This window comes from Astatotilapia calliptera, chromosome 6, assembly GCF_900246225.1.
Source record: "Astatotilapia calliptera chromosome 6, fAstCal1.2, whole genome shotgun sequence".
In the NCBI taxonomy this organism is placed as follows: domain Eukaryota; kingdom Metazoa; phylum Chordata; class Actinopteri; order Cichliformes; family Cichlidae; genus Astatotilapia; species Astatotilapia calliptera.
Genome location: NC_039307.1, coordinates 16,969,359 through 16,987,809, shown reverse-complemented (window position 1 = coordinate 16,987,809; position 18,451 = coordinate 16,969,359). Strand labels below are relative to the sequence as shown.

At 41.5% G+C, this 18,451-nt stretch overlaps 1 protein-coding gene across 13 annotated transcripts in view; it reads right to left on the bottom strand.

Annotated features, from left to right (window-relative positions):
- nfixa (nuclear factor I/Xa) overlaps window positions 1–18,451 on the bottom strand; it is a 113,309-nt gene that overhangs the window by 19,135 nt on the left and 75,723 nt on the right. For 8 of the 13 annotated variants that reach the window (XM_026170646.1, XM_026170653.1, XM_026170655.1 and 5 more), the window contains 6 exons: window positions 4,524–4,586; window positions 3,553–3,627; window positions 3,222–3,345; window positions 2,721–2,756; window positions 2,218–2,345; window positions 1,329–1,403 (listed from right to left, as the gene is read on the bottom strand). In XM_026170646.1, coding sequence (XP_026026431.1) covers window positions 1,329–1,403; window positions 2,218–2,345; window positions 2,721–2,756; window positions 3,222–3,345; window positions 3,553–3,627; window positions 4,524–4,586 — 501 coding nt within the window. The remainder of the gene's footprint in view (window positions 1–1,328; window positions 1,404–2,217; window positions 2,346–2,720; window positions 2,757–3,221; window positions 3,346–3,552; window positions 3,628–4,523; window positions 4,587–18,451) is intronic. The other 5 variants (XM_026170647.1, XM_026170657.1, XM_026170652.1 and 2 more) reach the window with 3 other exon arrangements.

The window sequence follows — 18,451 nt, the reverse complement described above, 5'->3', positions numbered from 1 at the left end:
TTTGAGTACCAAAGTCATCTTCTCTCCTCTCTTCTGTTTTGCACCACCCACTTTTCCTTTTACACTTGCCTAATTTCTGGTTCTCTTGCCGCCTTTTCTCCTCTGACATGTTTTCCCTCCCCAAGGCTATTCCTGCTGTACACATTTTCAATTAGACAGAAGGGACGCAGGGAAGGAGGGCTGAAGGGAGAACTAGGGAGCAAGAGGAAGGGTTTTACACCTCTGATCCACAGAAGAGTCCTAATGAGGGATTTGAGGCAAGGGAGGGATGGAGCAACAGAGAGATGGAGGCAAGGCAGACACCTGAACACCTGCAGGGGTGGGGAGTATGATAAGCGCGTGTATTTAAATGTGTGAACGTCTGCATGTGAGGGGGGTTGTAAGTGTGCGAGTCCCAGTATGGGGTGGTCGTCTATGTACATTGCGCTTGTGTGTGGGTGTTTATGCATATGAGTGAGTCACTGTGCAAGTGTGTGAGTGCCAGAGTGGGTGCAGCCACTGAATATGCCTGCTGGTGTTGTCAGTGTAAGTCTGGTGAAATCTGGTGAAATCGGTTAGTTAAATGAAGCTATTGTGCACATTTCCAGCTCCATGTGTATTATCCTGGACTCTACTAGGGTGGCTTTGCATGATTTACAGTTCAAAATAATGCTTTTTTATCTTATACTCACCCTCATTTCATCCACTGACTAAAATAAAACAATTTAGCTCCCTACCACCTCCAATTAAGCCAAACCTCTTCCAACTGGCTTTGTCAGTTTAAATATGCTCAAAGCTGAGCATATTAGGGATATCTACTCTCACAAAAAATGAGCTAAGGGGAAGAAAAAAATTGTCTAAAACAGAACAGTTGGCTCTTTTGGCTCACATGGATTATTTGCACACAGACTGATCAAATTATATGGAACTTTTCCCATGTTTATTATGACCCTCCACCACAGTAACACTATATAAATATGACAGAAAACTGGATATTCCCTTACAGTCCTGGCACTTTACACCACAAAAAATGAAACTTTCATCAGCATCATTGACATCAGTTAGTAAACAGCTAAACACAAATGAAAGTTTTACACACTTTTAGCATGCTATAGTTGTCCTCCCCACATTTATGCAACACACAAACACACATAATGTGTGTCTATCTATCTATCTATCTATCTATCTATCTATCTATCTATCTATCTATCTATCTATCTATCTATCTATCTATCTATCTATATTTTATACACACACACACACTTATACATACACACAGAGGAATGACTGAGCTACATAAAAGCTGATAAATAGTAAATAAATATGAGTGTAATCAATGTTGTTCTAACCATGGTAAGGAAACTGCACGCCATCGTTTTCATGTTTTATCTTCCTCTCCTGCACACTCGCCAAATGGTGCTGCACTGAAAGTGAAGAAGGGTATTGTTAACAATGAGATAGGGGAAGAATAAGAGAAAAAAGAGGAGAAGATATATAGACAGGAGAGAGAGAGAGAGTTAAGTGTGAGCATTTGTGTATGATGGAGGTTGTGAATCACTTATAATTGACAACAGATCAGGTAAACTGTATGCATGATAGTGGCGTTAAGGTGAGGGTGAGAACATATGAATGCTTGAAGAAAAGTGACCAAGAAAGGGGTTCAGGTATTGAGGAGGTAGAATAAAGAGCAAAATGTCCGGAGCTAAATGACACAAGTATTACTACCAAAACAATGGAGACACTAAACTAAAATATTTGGTGCATTTAGCATTGTCATTTTTATTATTCATCTCTCTTTTATTAAGGCATGTATTTGCATTTCTGTCATATGCGAGACATGTGACTTTAAACATTTTCTGTTTCAAGGTTACATATTTTATATTCACGTGTTTGAGTATATGGTTTCACACCAAACTTTTAAATACAAACAGATCCTAGTCAAACACAGCCATTGTTTTCAATAATATATTAACTAAGCATGAGCAAATTAACTACTGTGTGTATCTGTAAGTAGAGTGATCAGACTGTGCCACAGAGCCTTAAGAAAGGTGAGTGGAGGTGTATGAGTGGTCTCCAGGGCTGAGTACATCACCACAGTGACAGCAACAGATTGCGGTAGGGAGAAGTGACAAAGTCAGATGGAGGGATCAGTTTGGACTTGGGGGTACAAATCAGGCAGAAAGTGCAAAAGCTTCATGATGCTTCAAGGGATAGGTGTGGGGTGGGGTAGGAGGGTACCTGATTCCATGTCATTAGGCCACGCACTGGACTGGGAGGAGCTGGCAGCAGGCGAACGCCCAGGGTAGAAAACATCATCTGTGGGGCTCTCCAGCTCGCTATCATCTAAGGACTTCCGCTTAGTGGAGCTGCAGACACGAGAGGATATTTGGTGGTTGGAGTAAAAGTGGAAGGGATAAATGGAGAGAGTGAGAGCAGGTAGGATTTTTTTTAATAAAAATATATGATGGGAAGGACAACACCTAGCAGAAGTAAGAACTTTTCATATAAACAGACTTTTTTTTTTGCATTTTAGGGGAAACAAAATCACAAAGTCTTGGAGCAGACAAAGCACAATGAATGTCAAAACTGTGAATGGAAAAGGAAGAAAGAGAAGGCAAAGTCAGAAAGTAGAGGCAGTCACACACGACTTTCTGAAAGTGTTTGTGCGTGCTTTCCTGTGCATGTGTCTCGCCAAGTTGTATCTTTTATATTTTTTAGATGAAGCTCAGGTTTATAACTACCTCCTTGGAAGGTTTGCGTACAACTCCACCTCAGACCTAAAGTGACAGCAGATGACAGAGGTAAGAAGATAGAAAGAAAAGGTTAAGAAAGACCCAGAGAGTAAAAAGCAGAAAGAGACATCACACATTCATAAAGACAAGAGCAGCTAGCTGAGAGACATACACATATATAAAGAGAATCCAAGACTGGGACTGGACTCGTAGTGCATAGCTGCACACCACTCATAACAAGAAACTTCAATGAGATGGTGTACTGTAGCCATCTTTGTGATAACAAGCAATATACGGTTGGTAAATATTACAGTACTGTGATTTCACACTTCCCTCAAGTTTGCCCTTGGCATCACTAACCAAGGCAGAACTGCTAAAGCCACATGGTGGTTTCACCCACTAGACGGTCTACTTATGGTAGACAGCCGTACCTCTCCATGATGTTTCCTGTGCAACGTATACTGTACGTCTGCACAACCTTCACTACTCATGTCTGTGGGGAGTATTTACCTGGTAGAAGGAGGGGAGGTGAGAGAGCGCCGCCCCAGAGCCACCTGGTTAATGTTGTAGTAACTGGGGCTGCTGTCCAGGTCAGCCAGTGAGAAGTTAGGACCCGACGCTGTGGCTACGGGAGCTGACAAGGAGACAAATATAAAGGGAATGTGGGGAGAAAAGAAAAGGGAAGCGAGAAATATGCCAGCATGAGATAAGAGGATATGCTCAAAATGCTATGCTGCATTGTTGCAGTAGATTTTTTTTCAATGAGGAAACAAATGCATTGTATTGTAATTACTCATGTGCAGGCATTTTGTCTGTGTCGTGATCTGGTTTTTCTACTTACTCTGAGACACTCTGACCAGCTCTGCCACATTCCACACTCCTGAGGTGACAAAACAGTCCTGGAAACTCAGGTGGCCTGTACAGACGAGGAAATAATCAAGCTTTTACAAATACACGCAAAAGCTTAGGGAAAACCCACCTCCCCACACAAAAACACAAAAAATGTTAAACTGAAACTCAGGAGACTCCATCTCTAACTCTGTTTGCTGAGCAACATCTATGGAAATACGCAATTGAATTACACTGTATGGACTAAAGTATGGGCCCACACCATCGGGGAAAACACCCGAATTCATAGATTAAAGTGTGTAATTTATGAATTCGGGTGTTTTCATTCCCAGCATCTCAGATGTTTAAAATAAAGCACATAGAAATGAAGAACAACGCAATAAAGCACAAAGAACAGGTCATCCTTAGGAGCTCACTGAATATAATCCTGGTACTGTAATAGGATGCTGCTGTTTCAACAGGTCAGTTTGTAAAACGTCCCTCCTGTTAAGTCTGCAATTTCATGTTTATACCTAACATTCAAACTATTCTGCTGCATCAGGACCCTGAAAACGCTGCTGAGCCAGGTAAAAGTTTGAAAACTGTGGTTTTTAGTTTGGAAATTGATTTTGGGAACCTGTGATGTCACGGATTCAATACACCTGTGTTCGATGCCTGATTAGCCTGATGATTTTTCATGTTACAGCCACATGACCAGTTTCTGCAAATCATCCTTGAGTACCAATGGCGAATTCATCTAAAATCATTCAGCAGCTGGTAGCAGCTTTTGTGCAGTTGAATTCTGCCTTTTATCATGCTACTCATCGTCAGTGTATGTGAACAGTCATGTCTTATGCATTTTCAGGTGTTCGGTTTTAAAGCAAAACTAATTAGTGTGGATGAAGCTTGATGAGCTCGGTGAAATTAATTTAACGCTAATTTAAGAGGGTTTGAACATAGGCACGTGCTTGTGCATATACCCACCATTGGGTGGTGGCTTGATGTCTGTGTCCCCTTGTTGGCTGGAGCTGTCTGATTGTCCAGATTCTGCAAAAAGGATAGAGACAGACTAATGGTTATTATCTGATTTGCATGCTTAAGAAACTAATAAAAACATACTGGTAAGCGTGCAACATCTCAATGAGTCATAGCTGTGTGTTCATGTTGCCAAGAATGTGATATTTCAGGTGTGAGAGGGAATAAGAGGGACTTACAGTATGTGCTGCGGTATGGTATACATCTTGCGAATGTATTTGCGTGTGAATTCGCACATTTTTGTGTGACAGTGTTGTATCTAAGACTGTTCTCTCCTGTTTCCCTCTGTCCCTCCAGACTTAAGGTGCGATGATTTACACTGTGCTGCTATGCCATTTAGTATCTAACCACGCAATCATATCCCTCTCCCTAATCCTATTTAATACTTTCTTGCTGGTAGGGATTTAGTCTGCGTAAACAGAACACCTTACACACATAACCACACATAACACTCACTCTCAATCTGTTTCTTCCTGTAATTTTTGCTTCATACTTTAATACATGTTGTAATCCTTACAAGAACAAACACATAAATACACACATGCAGATCGAGAGATAACATTGACCAGGCCAGCCTGCTCGTCCAGAGGGATTTGACGCAGAGTATAAAATTGTATAAAATTGAGGCAACGCTCGTCCCTTTGAAATAAAATAATAACAAAGAAAACACAAGCGCATAAAACGCAAACCTAACATGTGTGCAGCTGTGCACATCTGTTATGACTGGTCCACTGAGGCTTCATTCACATGATAGTTGGAGTAAAAGTGCAAGTCACAAAGAAAAACACATGGGTGTTTGAGACCGGTGGCTGAGACCAAGTTCACTTCCTGGACTGGTGTGATGTGGGATACTCATGCCATTGGCCGTCCATTCAGGCCTAGCTAGGCTTTTGCTAGCTAGTAAGCTAGCTAAAGGAGGTGTTTATCTGCAGGCTGTAGGTGATAACAGAGCACACAGACTCCTGCCAGCAGCACTTGCCTTGCAGCCACACTAAGCCACAGATTACTGAGCAGAAACAATAACAGACCTGTCTCGCTGCCTACGAAGCAGTGCTTATCCACCGAGAGAGGGGCGAGACAGACAAGAGCGAGAATGAAAGAAAGAAAGAAAGAAAGAAAGAGCACAGAAATGAAAGAGAGCTTCTTTTTCCCCTCTCTTTTCATGCAGAATGTCTCGCTCTTCTGTGTCTCTCACTGGCTGGGTGTAATCCTGGCAGCCATCTTAGAGCTTGGCAGCCATCTTAGCATTGGCGGTAGTGCCACATTCCAGCTAACTGACGGCACTCACTCCAAACATACGAGGCTGCGCCCCCGCCACGCATGCACACAGACACATTCAGACACACACACACACACACACACGTACACACACGTGAACAAACACTGAGGTACACACGCAGAGTAAACATATATGGTGGCCAATGAAAGCTGTGGAGAAAACAGCCTCACTTCAATGGACTTTTTAACCGTTGTGTAGTATTTCACCGGAGGGCTCTACATTAATGTAAACACTATTTCTCACACTATGCATATGGCGCTTAGATGCAATGGACCGTTACTGTATGAACAATACGCTTTACAGATATCTCACAATCTAATACAGAAAGCATGGCTGCCGCCACGAAGCTGCACAAATTCACGTGTGAGGCATGAATTTTGAAAAACTGTAAAATGTCCGTAGCCTCTTTCCTACACCAACATTTCCTTTGGTGGATTTGCTTCAAGAAATCATATTGGCGCATACAACTTATTATCATGTTTTGTGTGATTATGCATGTCTACTGACATGCATAATCAGTTCTGTGTTTATATTTGCTTCCACGGTTGATTATTTACAGTAACAAGTGTGGCACCTGATGCTCAGTTCTGTTTGTTTAGGATATTAAGAAAGTTACTAATTGAAGGATTATTCTGTAGCCAGTCTGCTCCTGCCACCTGACAGATGTTACAAATAATTGCGGCATAAATGGCAGAAATCACAATTGGTGTTTTTTTTTAAACAAATATAACAAGTTCAGCCCATCCTGCAATACCGCAGTGACAGCAGGAAGCTCTTATCACCTGAATTTGGCTTTACCTAACAACGATAATACCATATTCTGGTTTAAAATTATATTCTGCAAATCTTATTGGCTAATGGAGAACAACTGATTTTCAGTATGGACATATCACATTCTGGAAAGATCCTGCACTTGGAAACTCTGCCCATCTGTCTTAAATTGCCTATTGTTGGCCTGTCATGACCTGAACATGTTCTGCTCTTGTCAAGGTGTGAAAGCTAAGGCTCATGGTATAGATAAGAGCTGACAGGCACATATGAGTAGCAGCAGGAAAACTGATAGCTGTTCTCAACATCACCCTGAGGTTTTGACTGCCTTTGGGCACACCAACTCTCACAGTATATGAGACCGATTGATACAGAGACTCCTATTATCGCTCTGATTTTTCATCTTATTTATGTATTCTTTTTTATTCTAAGCAAAGAACTTTTGATAATACTATTTTCCCACCTACAGAGTTTATTCAGCTCTTGAAGATCTTTTTCTGCAAACTGCACAATATGATAACCTACATAGATACTGAAGCTATCAACAGCTGTGGCTCTATTGCTCTGAGCTCAGGCTCTTTAGCCTACTAAGACTGTGCTTACAACACATCGCAACATCACTCATTGGAAATAGGTGCCACTGTTGAGTTCAACAGTGCATCATAAAGCTGTAGAGACGAGTGAGGAGGACAGGGCGAGAGGGAGGTAAGACAGAGGTCTGGTTATCACTGCTGTGCATGCTGCAGCCTACGACAGCAGCCACAACCCCCCACTCTACACTCAACACCCTCCATCCACGCATCCAGCCCCTTATCTTCTCACCGCAGCCCCCTAAAGCCCTCCCTTCAGCAACCCCAATCAGAGTCCTGCAGCCACTCCCTCCCTCAGATGCCCCTCTGCGTCCTCCACCAGCAACCCATCTCTGACTTCAAACCTTTCAGCCTACTCCGCAGCCGCTTGAACCCAGTGAATTAAAAAGACGACATACAAAGAAAAACAGTGTATGCATTGTGTCCTGATGGTGCACATGAGAAGCCCACGCAAACTCTACTCTGATAACAGTGTATGAATATACAAATATATACAGTTATTCATGACGGACTTTATGTGATTCAGCCCATCCATCACTGTTGATGTAACCATTTAGGTAAGTGAGTATCACAGTGATTAACTAAAACTTAGCTAAACATTGGCTTTGCACTAAAATTTTCCCCTGGATTTCACTTTTATGTGCAACATCCTGGAAGTAAAGAGTAAATTGGGATGTCGTAAGTCCCTAAAAATGAGAGCTGGTTATCAACAAACTTGACTTTGCACAACTAAATGCTGGTGTACTCTCAAAGTAAATGAGTGCTAATTATTTGTTTGGATTTTTAATCATTAGTTTATAATCATTTTAAATAATAATTTTTTTAATTTTAAATAAATAAATAGTGTAGTGAGTTTTAGCTGAGCATCTGCTTTCTCTCTGTGCTGGTTCTTTATACTGTCTGATTGCTGATTGCAGACTTTTCTCTCTTACAACTCCGCTACAATCCACACAACCCAACTCATCATGGCTTTGACATACAGCACCATGCATCTGACTGTGGCTGTGCTCTCTAGGTTGCAATCCTTCTTACCATCTCTCTGACACCCAGCACTAATTCCTGTGGCTTTCCTCCTAATTTTCATGAGGTCAAGTGGAGGATTCTCCTTCTCCTCATTTTTTTAAAAAACATATGATATCCTCATTAGTTATAATAATTCCTAAGCTATTAAATTTTCTTCACTAATCACTCTTTCCCCAATATTACCTCCTGCGCTGTTAATCTCCAAGGTCACAAATGGATCTATTAAAGAATCCTCCCCAACAAACAACTAATCAATCCAACATCTGTTCCACAGATGTGGATAAAGGTTTTAGCTCAGTGGCTTTTTCAACTGTTTTGGTCATCGGAAGACGCTAAAGCTGTGTGTACTCAAGTGAGGACTAACTCCGTTACAAATTTCATCACCTGAAAGAACTCTGGGTCAGTAACAAACTGAAAGTGCTCATAGGTGTAAAAACTGAGGCACCAATGCAATTAAACCAAAGAGAAAAAGGCTTAATCTGTTACAATTTATTGTCTATAAAATGAACCATGTTACCTTGACCTCAAGCACATTTGTACATTTGATTAAATTCTGACCAACACTGTAGGAGGAGTAGCGACTGTGGATTGTGGCCAGATGCCTTGCTACGGCATAAGCTCATCAGTCCTTTGGACGGATAAACTAACTAGACCTCTGTGATTTGAGGAAAATCTGAAACGTGTCAGGACATTGCTCAAGATGATTATTTCGCTTGGAACATTTAAATCAATACTCAATAATCCATATTACAATTCCTATATTTTTTTCTTTTTAATTGATATACTCTTGACATAGACATAAAACAGTGAGAGACTGCAAATCTTCATATCGTCTCCTGACAATGAAAATACATCTTGCTGGTCATTGCTGATCAAAAATGAAAGAAGTAACAAGTGGGCTCTGCAGTGGCACATCGCTGTTTGACAGATTCATAAACACTGCTTGTCATTTGTGAGTATGTGCGGTACAACCACGCACACTGCCAACATCAACATGAAAACCAACAAGTGAGCTAATGTACTCTGTAGCCACATCAAACCAGCATGTGTCCATATGTGTGAGCATGCATGTGTGTAACTACCAGTATGTGTTGAGATTCCCCTCCTTGTTGGAACAAATGTCAACTCCACCACTCCCCCTCCGTCTCCTCCTCCCCCTCAGCTCTCCTCTCCTCTCCTCCCCAAAACACAGGATAACGCGGTACAGCCTCCCAATTGGGTTTCGCTTAAGAGGTTTATCGGTATGTTGCTAAACATTCTGACCTTTTTTTAATCCTTAATGCGCTTAAAATGTTCCAAACCCTCCTAATCCCCCCGGCTATCCCACACAGATGTTCACTCAGCTCTTTTATTGGATGTTATTTTATTATTTTTTTTACCCTTTTTATTTTAATATATATATATTTCTGTTTCATTTTTTAATTATTTAAGTCTGTGTCATACGAGGGAACATTTCTGTTTCTGTGTTAATAAGTCTTCATCACTTCTGCTATTTAGTGTATACATCTCTGTATGTGAGCTAAAACGCTTTTGTCCTAAAAGTCTTAACCAGATCCCCATGTGCTGAAACCAAAGTGTGAATGTGACCTTTACAAATCTTTACTCTTAGAGGAAAATCTTATAAGTTGCTTAGAAGCCAAACTTTGAATCAATAAGAGTCATAAGAGAACGAAAATGTCAGCGGAAACTGACAAATCTATGGTGTAATTAGCTGCTATATACCGGTATGCTCACTGTTCGTCTGGCATATACAAAATGTATTACAAATCTGCACACGCACAACTGTTTATGTGAATGCACAAATAAATGTATGTATCTATATATGTATACATGTGTGTCTGTGTGTATTTGTGTTTGTGTCCCTGTATCACCGTGCCACTGTGCCAGGCAGGCTGTGAGGCGGGTTGGGAGAGTAGGGCTCTGTGTGTGCATGTGTGTGTGTATGTGTGCGCGTGTGTGTGTGTGGAGCAGGTGTGCCTGGCCGCCCTGCGCAGCTTGCTGCCCATCTGTGCTCCCGTCTGTGTGCCGCCTGCGCCCACGCTCTGCCAGCAGCACCGCACCATGGCAAGAAGACCCAGGAGAGAGAGATGCTGAGAGACGAAGGGAAGGATTGAAAAAAAGAGAGAAGGAGCGAGCGGGGAGGAGGAGGGAAGAGGAGTGAGGGGGAAGAGCAGTGGGAGGAGCAGAGAGGAGGGATTACAAGGCTTGGGGGTATGGAGGATGGGAAGAGAAGCGAAAGAAAAGTGGGAGAGGGAAAGGGAGCGGGTTATGGTCTAGAGAGGATGCATGAAGTCGCAGGCAACGAGTGGAGAGGGTGATAGTCAAAGTGGAGGTTTGGAGGGTATTTGGCTGGCTGGATGCCCACACATACCCCACTCCTTATTTATTCTCCTCTGTTCCTCATTCCCCCACTTATCCTTGTTCTCATCCTACCATCACCTTTTTTCTCCACCAGTGCAATTTCTTGTATACTGCAAAGTTTCTCCATCACTGGGTTTCCAGAGACATGTTTTTTCCAAAAATGTTGACTTTATAAACTTGCAAGATTATTCCCAGGCTGCCACAATATATGTTATGCTAATCCTTAGGTTTTAGGCCTATAACTTACTTAGGAAATTCTGACTGTAAGAGAAAAAGCCAACACACACTTCGGTAATGTGTGCTGTTAAATAGGAAATATAAGTAGTAAAAATCTTTATTTATGGGTTTAAACATGAATAGTTAGTTTCCTGTAGATGTGTAAAGTCATTCACTTGTGGCATTAAAGTAAGCCACAGTGCTTGATCAAAGTTTTAAGATTTTTAACCCATATTGCCCCGCTCTACAAGTTTACTGTATTGAGCTGAAAATGAGTCACAGACTTAGCATCTACACACACGTCGTGGCATGCTTCCTTAAATCAGAGCCTGTGAAACAATGCATTCTGTTAATCTTGCCAGTATGGGAAGCGTGTCAGATTACTCTAAGTCACCGATTCCCCCCCCCCAAAAAAATAAAATAAAGAAGAAGAATGCAGATAAAGTGAAAAATAACAAAACACAGGGGATTTTTTTCCCCCACAGAGGTCTTTATAATACTGTATTTACTATGCAGATGTGAGAATATTTTTGCCACAGTCTGGTGTTTATTTTAACACACAAACATTAACCTTTTTTTTTTTTATTACTGCCCCGTCTGAATTTATGTAAATGTTTACGGAGCGCTCAGTGGTGAAACCATTTATATCTTTGTATTTGTACTATTCACAAGTGTGGTTTTCCTTGTTTAATGCTAAAGAAACAGAAGTGTATCCAAAGGCAGACAGCAAAATACAACCTCAAGTTGGAAAGAGCAACAGTATGGAAAATGTAAATAAATACAGCAGGAGTTTCTAAATTTACTTTGACTTGTACAGTATGTCATTCCAAACAGTTTGAAGACAAGATATATAATGTTTGTCAGGACACCTTTAGTTTATTTGTAAGAACAAATTAATGCCTGCTTTTTAGGCATCAAATGCATTCCAAAAAAGTCTGCATGGTGTGATGATGTGATGGAGTTAATATCAGCTGGCGGGTGGAATCATGATTTGGGATGAAGGGATGAAGATCAGTGTAAAAGAGAACCACTGACAATTTTAACAACGATGTTGCTCAAAGAAAAATGGTTAAGGATCTGGAGATGTGACCCTCTAAGTTGCATAACAATTAAAAAATTGAAGGAAAATTTAGAGATGTCTGTGTGTAGAAGGCGAGAGCACAAATCTATGCTGAATACTACTGATGTTCATAGCATCAAGAATGCCATTTATATAAGTGATAAACCATTTGGGCTCCAGTCACATTAGATGAAGACTGAGTCTAAGCTCTTTACTTCATGAAACAACATTAACAACCTCAGTTTCAACAAAAAGTTAAAACAAAATTCAACAAGGTTTCTCAGAGACATCTTTTGCAGTGGCACTGCTGGGAATTGTTGTTTAATAAAAGATAAAACTAAGAAAGTTTATTTTTCTCTATGATCAGGAGGGCTTCTAGCTGCTTTTCTGGTACTGTGGAGATTGGTTTGGTCATGAGAGACTACACTTAATCATTTTGTATCTTCAGCCCCTAAAAGCCTGTACTATGGAAAGGAATTGCAAAGTTACAAAGTGTTTGAAGGATTTCAGTTAAAGTATGTCCCCATTTTTAAACCTAGCACAGTTCTTGTGATGAAACAGGTAATGTGCTGTTACACTATCGGCAGTACAACACAGGTCAATGATAATTTACAAAACACTGCAATATGCTTTGATTTTGTTACACCAAGTTTTTGTACTTTGGAGTTGTGAGATCAAATCTGAATCCTTTATGAACTCTCTGCAAGACACAACAAAAGCTCTCAGCACATTCTGCATGTTTATAGTTTCATTTAGTAATCGAGGCAATAAAAGGTTTTGTGAGGCAGGAATGCTTCTAAGTATCCCATTTGGTTACAGTGATCATTGCTATGCAATGCGGTCACAGAAGCCTCCGACAGCACTCTGATTCATAATTAATATGGACAGTCGAGTGTAAATGAGATTCTGTGCTTTGGAGTCATGCTGACGAGACTTGCCTTTGGACAGACACTCAAAGTCCTGAAGGAGCGCTAGGGCTCAAGGAGCAAGAGTCCTACTTAAGCTGACACAAGAAGGCACAGAGCCTAACACACATACACAAGCGAGCACACACTGGTACAAACGTACTCTGTGAATGTATTAAAAATAATGTGGAAAAAGTGTATCGACACTGAATTAATGTGTTCAGCTTGCGTGTATCTACGCGTGAAGTTGTGTTATCTTTATATCAGCATGAAGACCTTGCATTATGTACATTTAAGCTGCTTCATTAACAGCAGCTCAAGAGAAATGCATGTGTGAGTGTATCTGTGGCTGAGGCTGGGGGCCCCCAGCACGGTTCACGACCTAGCCTAACAGAGTGTGAACGTCCCCCTGCCGAGCTGATACTGATATAACTGTCCTGTAAGTGGTGTTGACACCAGCATTATTACCCTGTCAACCTTCATCTCTACTCAGCTTAAAGGAGTCAACCGGGTGGGGGCCCAAACGTGTTAAGGACCAGTGTCTCTGCAATGCCCTGGTCCAGCCCAAATAAATACAGCTGCACAAAGGCCGGAAAGGGAAAAAGAAGGGGAACATGTGGGAGGGAGAAGGAGGGAGGAAGAGGCGGTACACTTATTCTCACTATTCTCACTACCTACGTGGCTTTCACAAGACACAAACATCTAAATCTCACACACACACACACACACACACACACACACACACACACACACACACACACACTGAATAAATGGCTGCAGTGGTTTGCTATCGCCACCAGGTGGCATTTTCCTGGCACACGTAAACCATGGTGAAATGCAAATAAAGCAACAAGGCCTTGGGCCAGGCGTCTCAGTTAGCTCAGACTTCACTCTCTAGACTGCAGAGAAGCAGGCCAGGAATGGAGAAAATGGAGACAAAGAGATGAAAAGGGAGAGAGAGAGATGTGATGTGAATAAAATCAAAGAGAAATATGGAGCCGTGAATATTATTGAGATGTGAGTAGGAGCTTATCCCTTCTGCATTTTGCCCTTAGATAGCAAGACCCTTACATAGCATGCGTACTATCATGTTCAAAGAAAGTGTTTCAAATCAAAATGCCTTACACTCTGCAACATCAGGAGCTGAGCACTGCTCAACAAAGAGACAGAGACAGACAGACACAGAGAGAGGGGAAATACAGAGACACAGATATGCGAGCCAAGGGAATATAGATTTGCAGGGGAAAGAACATGATTTGAAAATGGAAAGAAGAATAACTAAATGAAACTGTGGCAGAATGCATGTTTGCAGCTGAAGAAACCAGCACAAGAATCATAAAACTTTGCAAAGCAAAATCAGGAAGAAATTAAAAGGCAGTTTAGAAAAGGAAGTATGAGTATGAGAAGCATCTCAGTTTTCAGCTTTGTAAAAGGAAAGCTGGAAATGTTGCAGAGAAAGTACAGTACTAAGCTGAGTATGGAACTGAAGAGCAAGGGAAGGCCATGTGTTGAGACTTGGATTTCTCCTCCCCCGGTCCCTTTTCCTGCTGCCCTAGATACACACTGTGGGTCTTTGTGCTGAGGGTGTTACACACACTTCCTGTCTGGCCAGCAGAGGGGTGCTTTAAGGTAAGTCTCTCCCCCATGTAGCACTGGCTGTCCTTCCATTTATTCCTTTCTCTTTCTATATTAGACTAATGTTAGTCTAATATAGTCAATATATCTTTATACGTATTCACCTACCTGGTTCCAATGCATCAGTCAAACACTTTTAAACAACACAGACCACTCGCTTTCTGCCCACACATCCTTGCCTGTTTACCAGCACATGTCTTAAGTATTATTGTTTTTGTTCTTTCTCTCACTTTTATGCCTGAAACTCTTTCCAGTTCGTTACAAGACACATAAAAGAAGGTGATTTACACTGATAGAACGTTGGTGCACTTGCGCAGCCAAGGACACTTCGATAAGAGTGAGAAAACATCCTCAACACACACACACACACACACATACACATGCACACAAATCCACAAAGTGATACTGAGCAAGGTTGCCAACTCCTCCAAAAGCACCACTGAGATAACAGTGATAACAAACATTCTTCCAGCAGCCAAGTCTTTTTCTCTCGGGGAACACTTCAATGAAAATTCAGAGCAAATGTGCCACTTTATGAACATAACAATACGTCAATAAGTCTGCTGGGTGAATACGCTGCACTGGAAAGCAAGAGACCCAATTACAGAGAAACTCTTAAGTTGTTTGCTCCTGAGAAATGGAATGATGAAAGAAAAGACAGAATACATCCATTTGAATGCATCTGAAAATTATTATTGTTCTATTGGGAATACATAAAACTCATAATCAAAATAATTTTCTACTGAAAAAAAAGTTCTCTCTATAATAACATCTAAGTGATCTAAGTCATATATCTGGAAAAAAAATCCAAGTGTATAATTTCAATAAATATAAACACATAAAAATAACATTAACTTTTGCATGAAGTAAATATTGGACACTGCCCCCTGCTTGGTTGCATTCATACAGTGCACCATTCAATGGGCTCCGTTCTGCCACAATATGAGTCTCAATGGGAAGTATGAACAATCAAAGAGACTGTCCTGTCAATCTGTGCCAAGAGGACAGAGGGAGGGTGAGATTCAGAAACTAAGAACGCTGTGGGAGGTAGTTGGGGGGAATCAAAAGAAAAAAGGAGTAGAGATGCTAGCAGGAGAGGAGGAAAGGAGCTGTTGGCAAACACAGGAGGAGAGCAAAAACAGGGCTGCATGTAAAGGCTGTGTATATTATACTGTATATACATGGAGGAAAACTCCGGGAGAGCAAACTTGATCAAAGAGGTCATGCTGTCACGTTGACAACACACAGACACACTCAGAGAAGAGCGGAAGGACATGGAGCTTGCTCTGCCAAGCAGTGGTCACCTCTGACCCTTTGGCTCTGCAGTTGGAGATGATGCCAGCCAGACAGCTCAACGTAGGGCAAGCAAAGCAAACAGTGTGTTTGAACGTGTTTATAAGTGTGAGTGTCTGTTTGTGTGTACACAGGGGTGTGGACCCGCAGTGACCAATCACAGTCGTGTCAAAATGTATGCGCCAATGATAGCGAAGTTTCACAAGGTTGGCAAGGGGTTGATGTTCGCTCATTTTGCGCCATGTCAATGTTCATTTTCTGTGTCTCACCGTGTTGCTGATGTGTCGCCGTGTGTTTGACTGTTGCTATGCAGACTGAGGATTACAGAGGAGGAAGAGAGGAGTTTGCACGGACATGGCAAAGCTGACAGACTATGAACTTGTGCCCTCGAGCGCCAGGATTCAGGAACTAAACTGCCATCTTATCAAGTCTGGTTCACGGTGCATGCACTTTTACCACACAAAGAGAGACAAGAGCGTGCTCAAAAAGAAACAGCGTGGCACTTGGTAACGTTCACACATTTTTACATAAGCACACACACACATACACAAACTCTCGAGGCACTCTTTGTCCATTGTGCAGCCCGGTCAGGGCAGATGATGAGAGGGATGAGGGGTAAAGGGTGAGGTCATGTGAGGGAGCTGGAGCCAGGCGCAACAGACAGGCTGAAGTCGACCCAGCAGTCACTATCACCAGCAGGCATTTTGTGAGTTTATCTTTGGGTGTAATCTTTGATGGAGCGCCATGAGCAAAGATAAAAATTTGATGCTATGTATTTAGCTGCACAAGAAAGAAAAAAAACTCCTCCTTAGTGCATGAGGTCAAATATACAATAATAAGTATTATAAAACCACAAAATATATATTTTAAAAAATCTCACCACACCAATTTGTGGACCCTAATTAATTTATTTCTAGTAACAAAACATCCGTAATTCAGGAAAGAATGGTTTCCCCCCCAAAATTTAAAAAATCAACATGACAGACAGAATTTTTTTAAAAAAAGGAACAATGACGCCAAGATAATCCAACAAATGGCAATTGTGGTAACCCTCACAGCAAGTGCAGCTCCAAACAGCTTGGAGTTCAAACAAACAAGAGAGGGAACCAACACAGACAAGCAGATAAACCAATCAGGATGCAGTTGTACAGTAAAGCAGACCACCATCTGTTTGGCAGTATAGACACTCAATGGGGAGCTGCATCACTGCCACACGGGGTCAATATGCGCGTGTGTGAGGGTGAAAGAGTTAGCACGAGTTATTTGATTAAGTGACACAGATAAAAACAGAGATTGTTACTGGATAATGTATACATGCACACATTTTCTCTCTATCACCTCTTGCCATGTTCAGTCTCTTTCTCCAGAAAAGAGCACTCAGTTCAGGCAGAGGACATCAGGCGACCCCAAGGCTTCTGCCAGACAGCAGAGGTCCTCAGTCTGCTTAGAGTTCTGATCACAGACAAAGCATGTGTGTACCCAGAGACAACAAGTTGCTAAAACACCACTTTTGTGTGTGTGTGTGAGAGAGCTATGTGCTAGTTTGTCAGCCATTTTCAGTCATTTCTTTCCATCTCTTCTTGTCTACCTTATTTTAAATAGATTATATTCAGAAACAAAAAAAGCTTCCATGTATTGATTGATCTTGCTGTTTCAATGTGTGCGTATCAGTGTTTATATAAGGATTCACATCCCCACCACCACTGAGCGCTTAGCCCGTAAGCCCATCCCGCTTAACTTCTCTTCACTAATACTAATTCTAAATCTAATTCACCTCCTTACCACAATCACCCCACACAACATCCCTGCAACTCTGCCCCAGCTAAGCCCCCCCACACACACACACAGACGCAAAAACATACACGCACAGACTATCTGATTGTCCACATGGCAACTGGACCATGGTATTTGACTGTGCTGTGTGGCTAATCCATATTAATAGTGCTTTGCTTAGCCTCAGCCTATGACCCTAATCAATGAAATTTAGTGTAACCCCGGATCCAAAGCTAAAGCTAAACACACAGTTACAGTACAGCTTCCCACAATCACACTAGGGGTTTATTTCAGAAAGAGGGTTTAGGGAAAACTAAGAGCTTGTTAATCCTTAGGTGAGGGAAACTCTGGGCTTTCAGTTAAACGAAGTCTCAGTCAGTTACTGTGATAACATGACCCTTCTTGAGAACCAAGAGATACTCTTCAGGTCCTCTTGCAGAACCTGAAGGAGCTGTCTGACGTGTTTTATTTCCTCAGAAGTCAATGAGAATCTAAAAATAAAACAAGTATCAGAATGTCACAAAACATTTACTGTACATGACTGAAACAACTTCTACTTTGCATCTGAATAATTAAAATCAATTAAATATATTTACATATTTAACTAATTCTATGCTGTGAAATGCCACTGTTAATCAGCTACTAAAGGACTCAAAGTCTGCTAAATTATGAATGACTGGCGTGCACACAGTTTCTCCACTCCAACTTGGGCTCTTTCATTGTCCCTGCTCCTGATAAATCTCTACTGTCACATGCTATTTCAATGCACAATCTAGAAGCTCTGCTCCATGTTTACCCTTTGCCATGGTGGATTTCAGCTTATTGATGGTGGCTTTTTTAAATGCATCATGCATGCTGTTAACTCAGAGTGAACAAGTGTGAACATGCTCAGAGATGACTGAACCATGACTGATCAGCTGAATTTTTTCTTCTCACAGTTTTTTTGAGGCCCCTGACGCTCATTTTGGACTCAG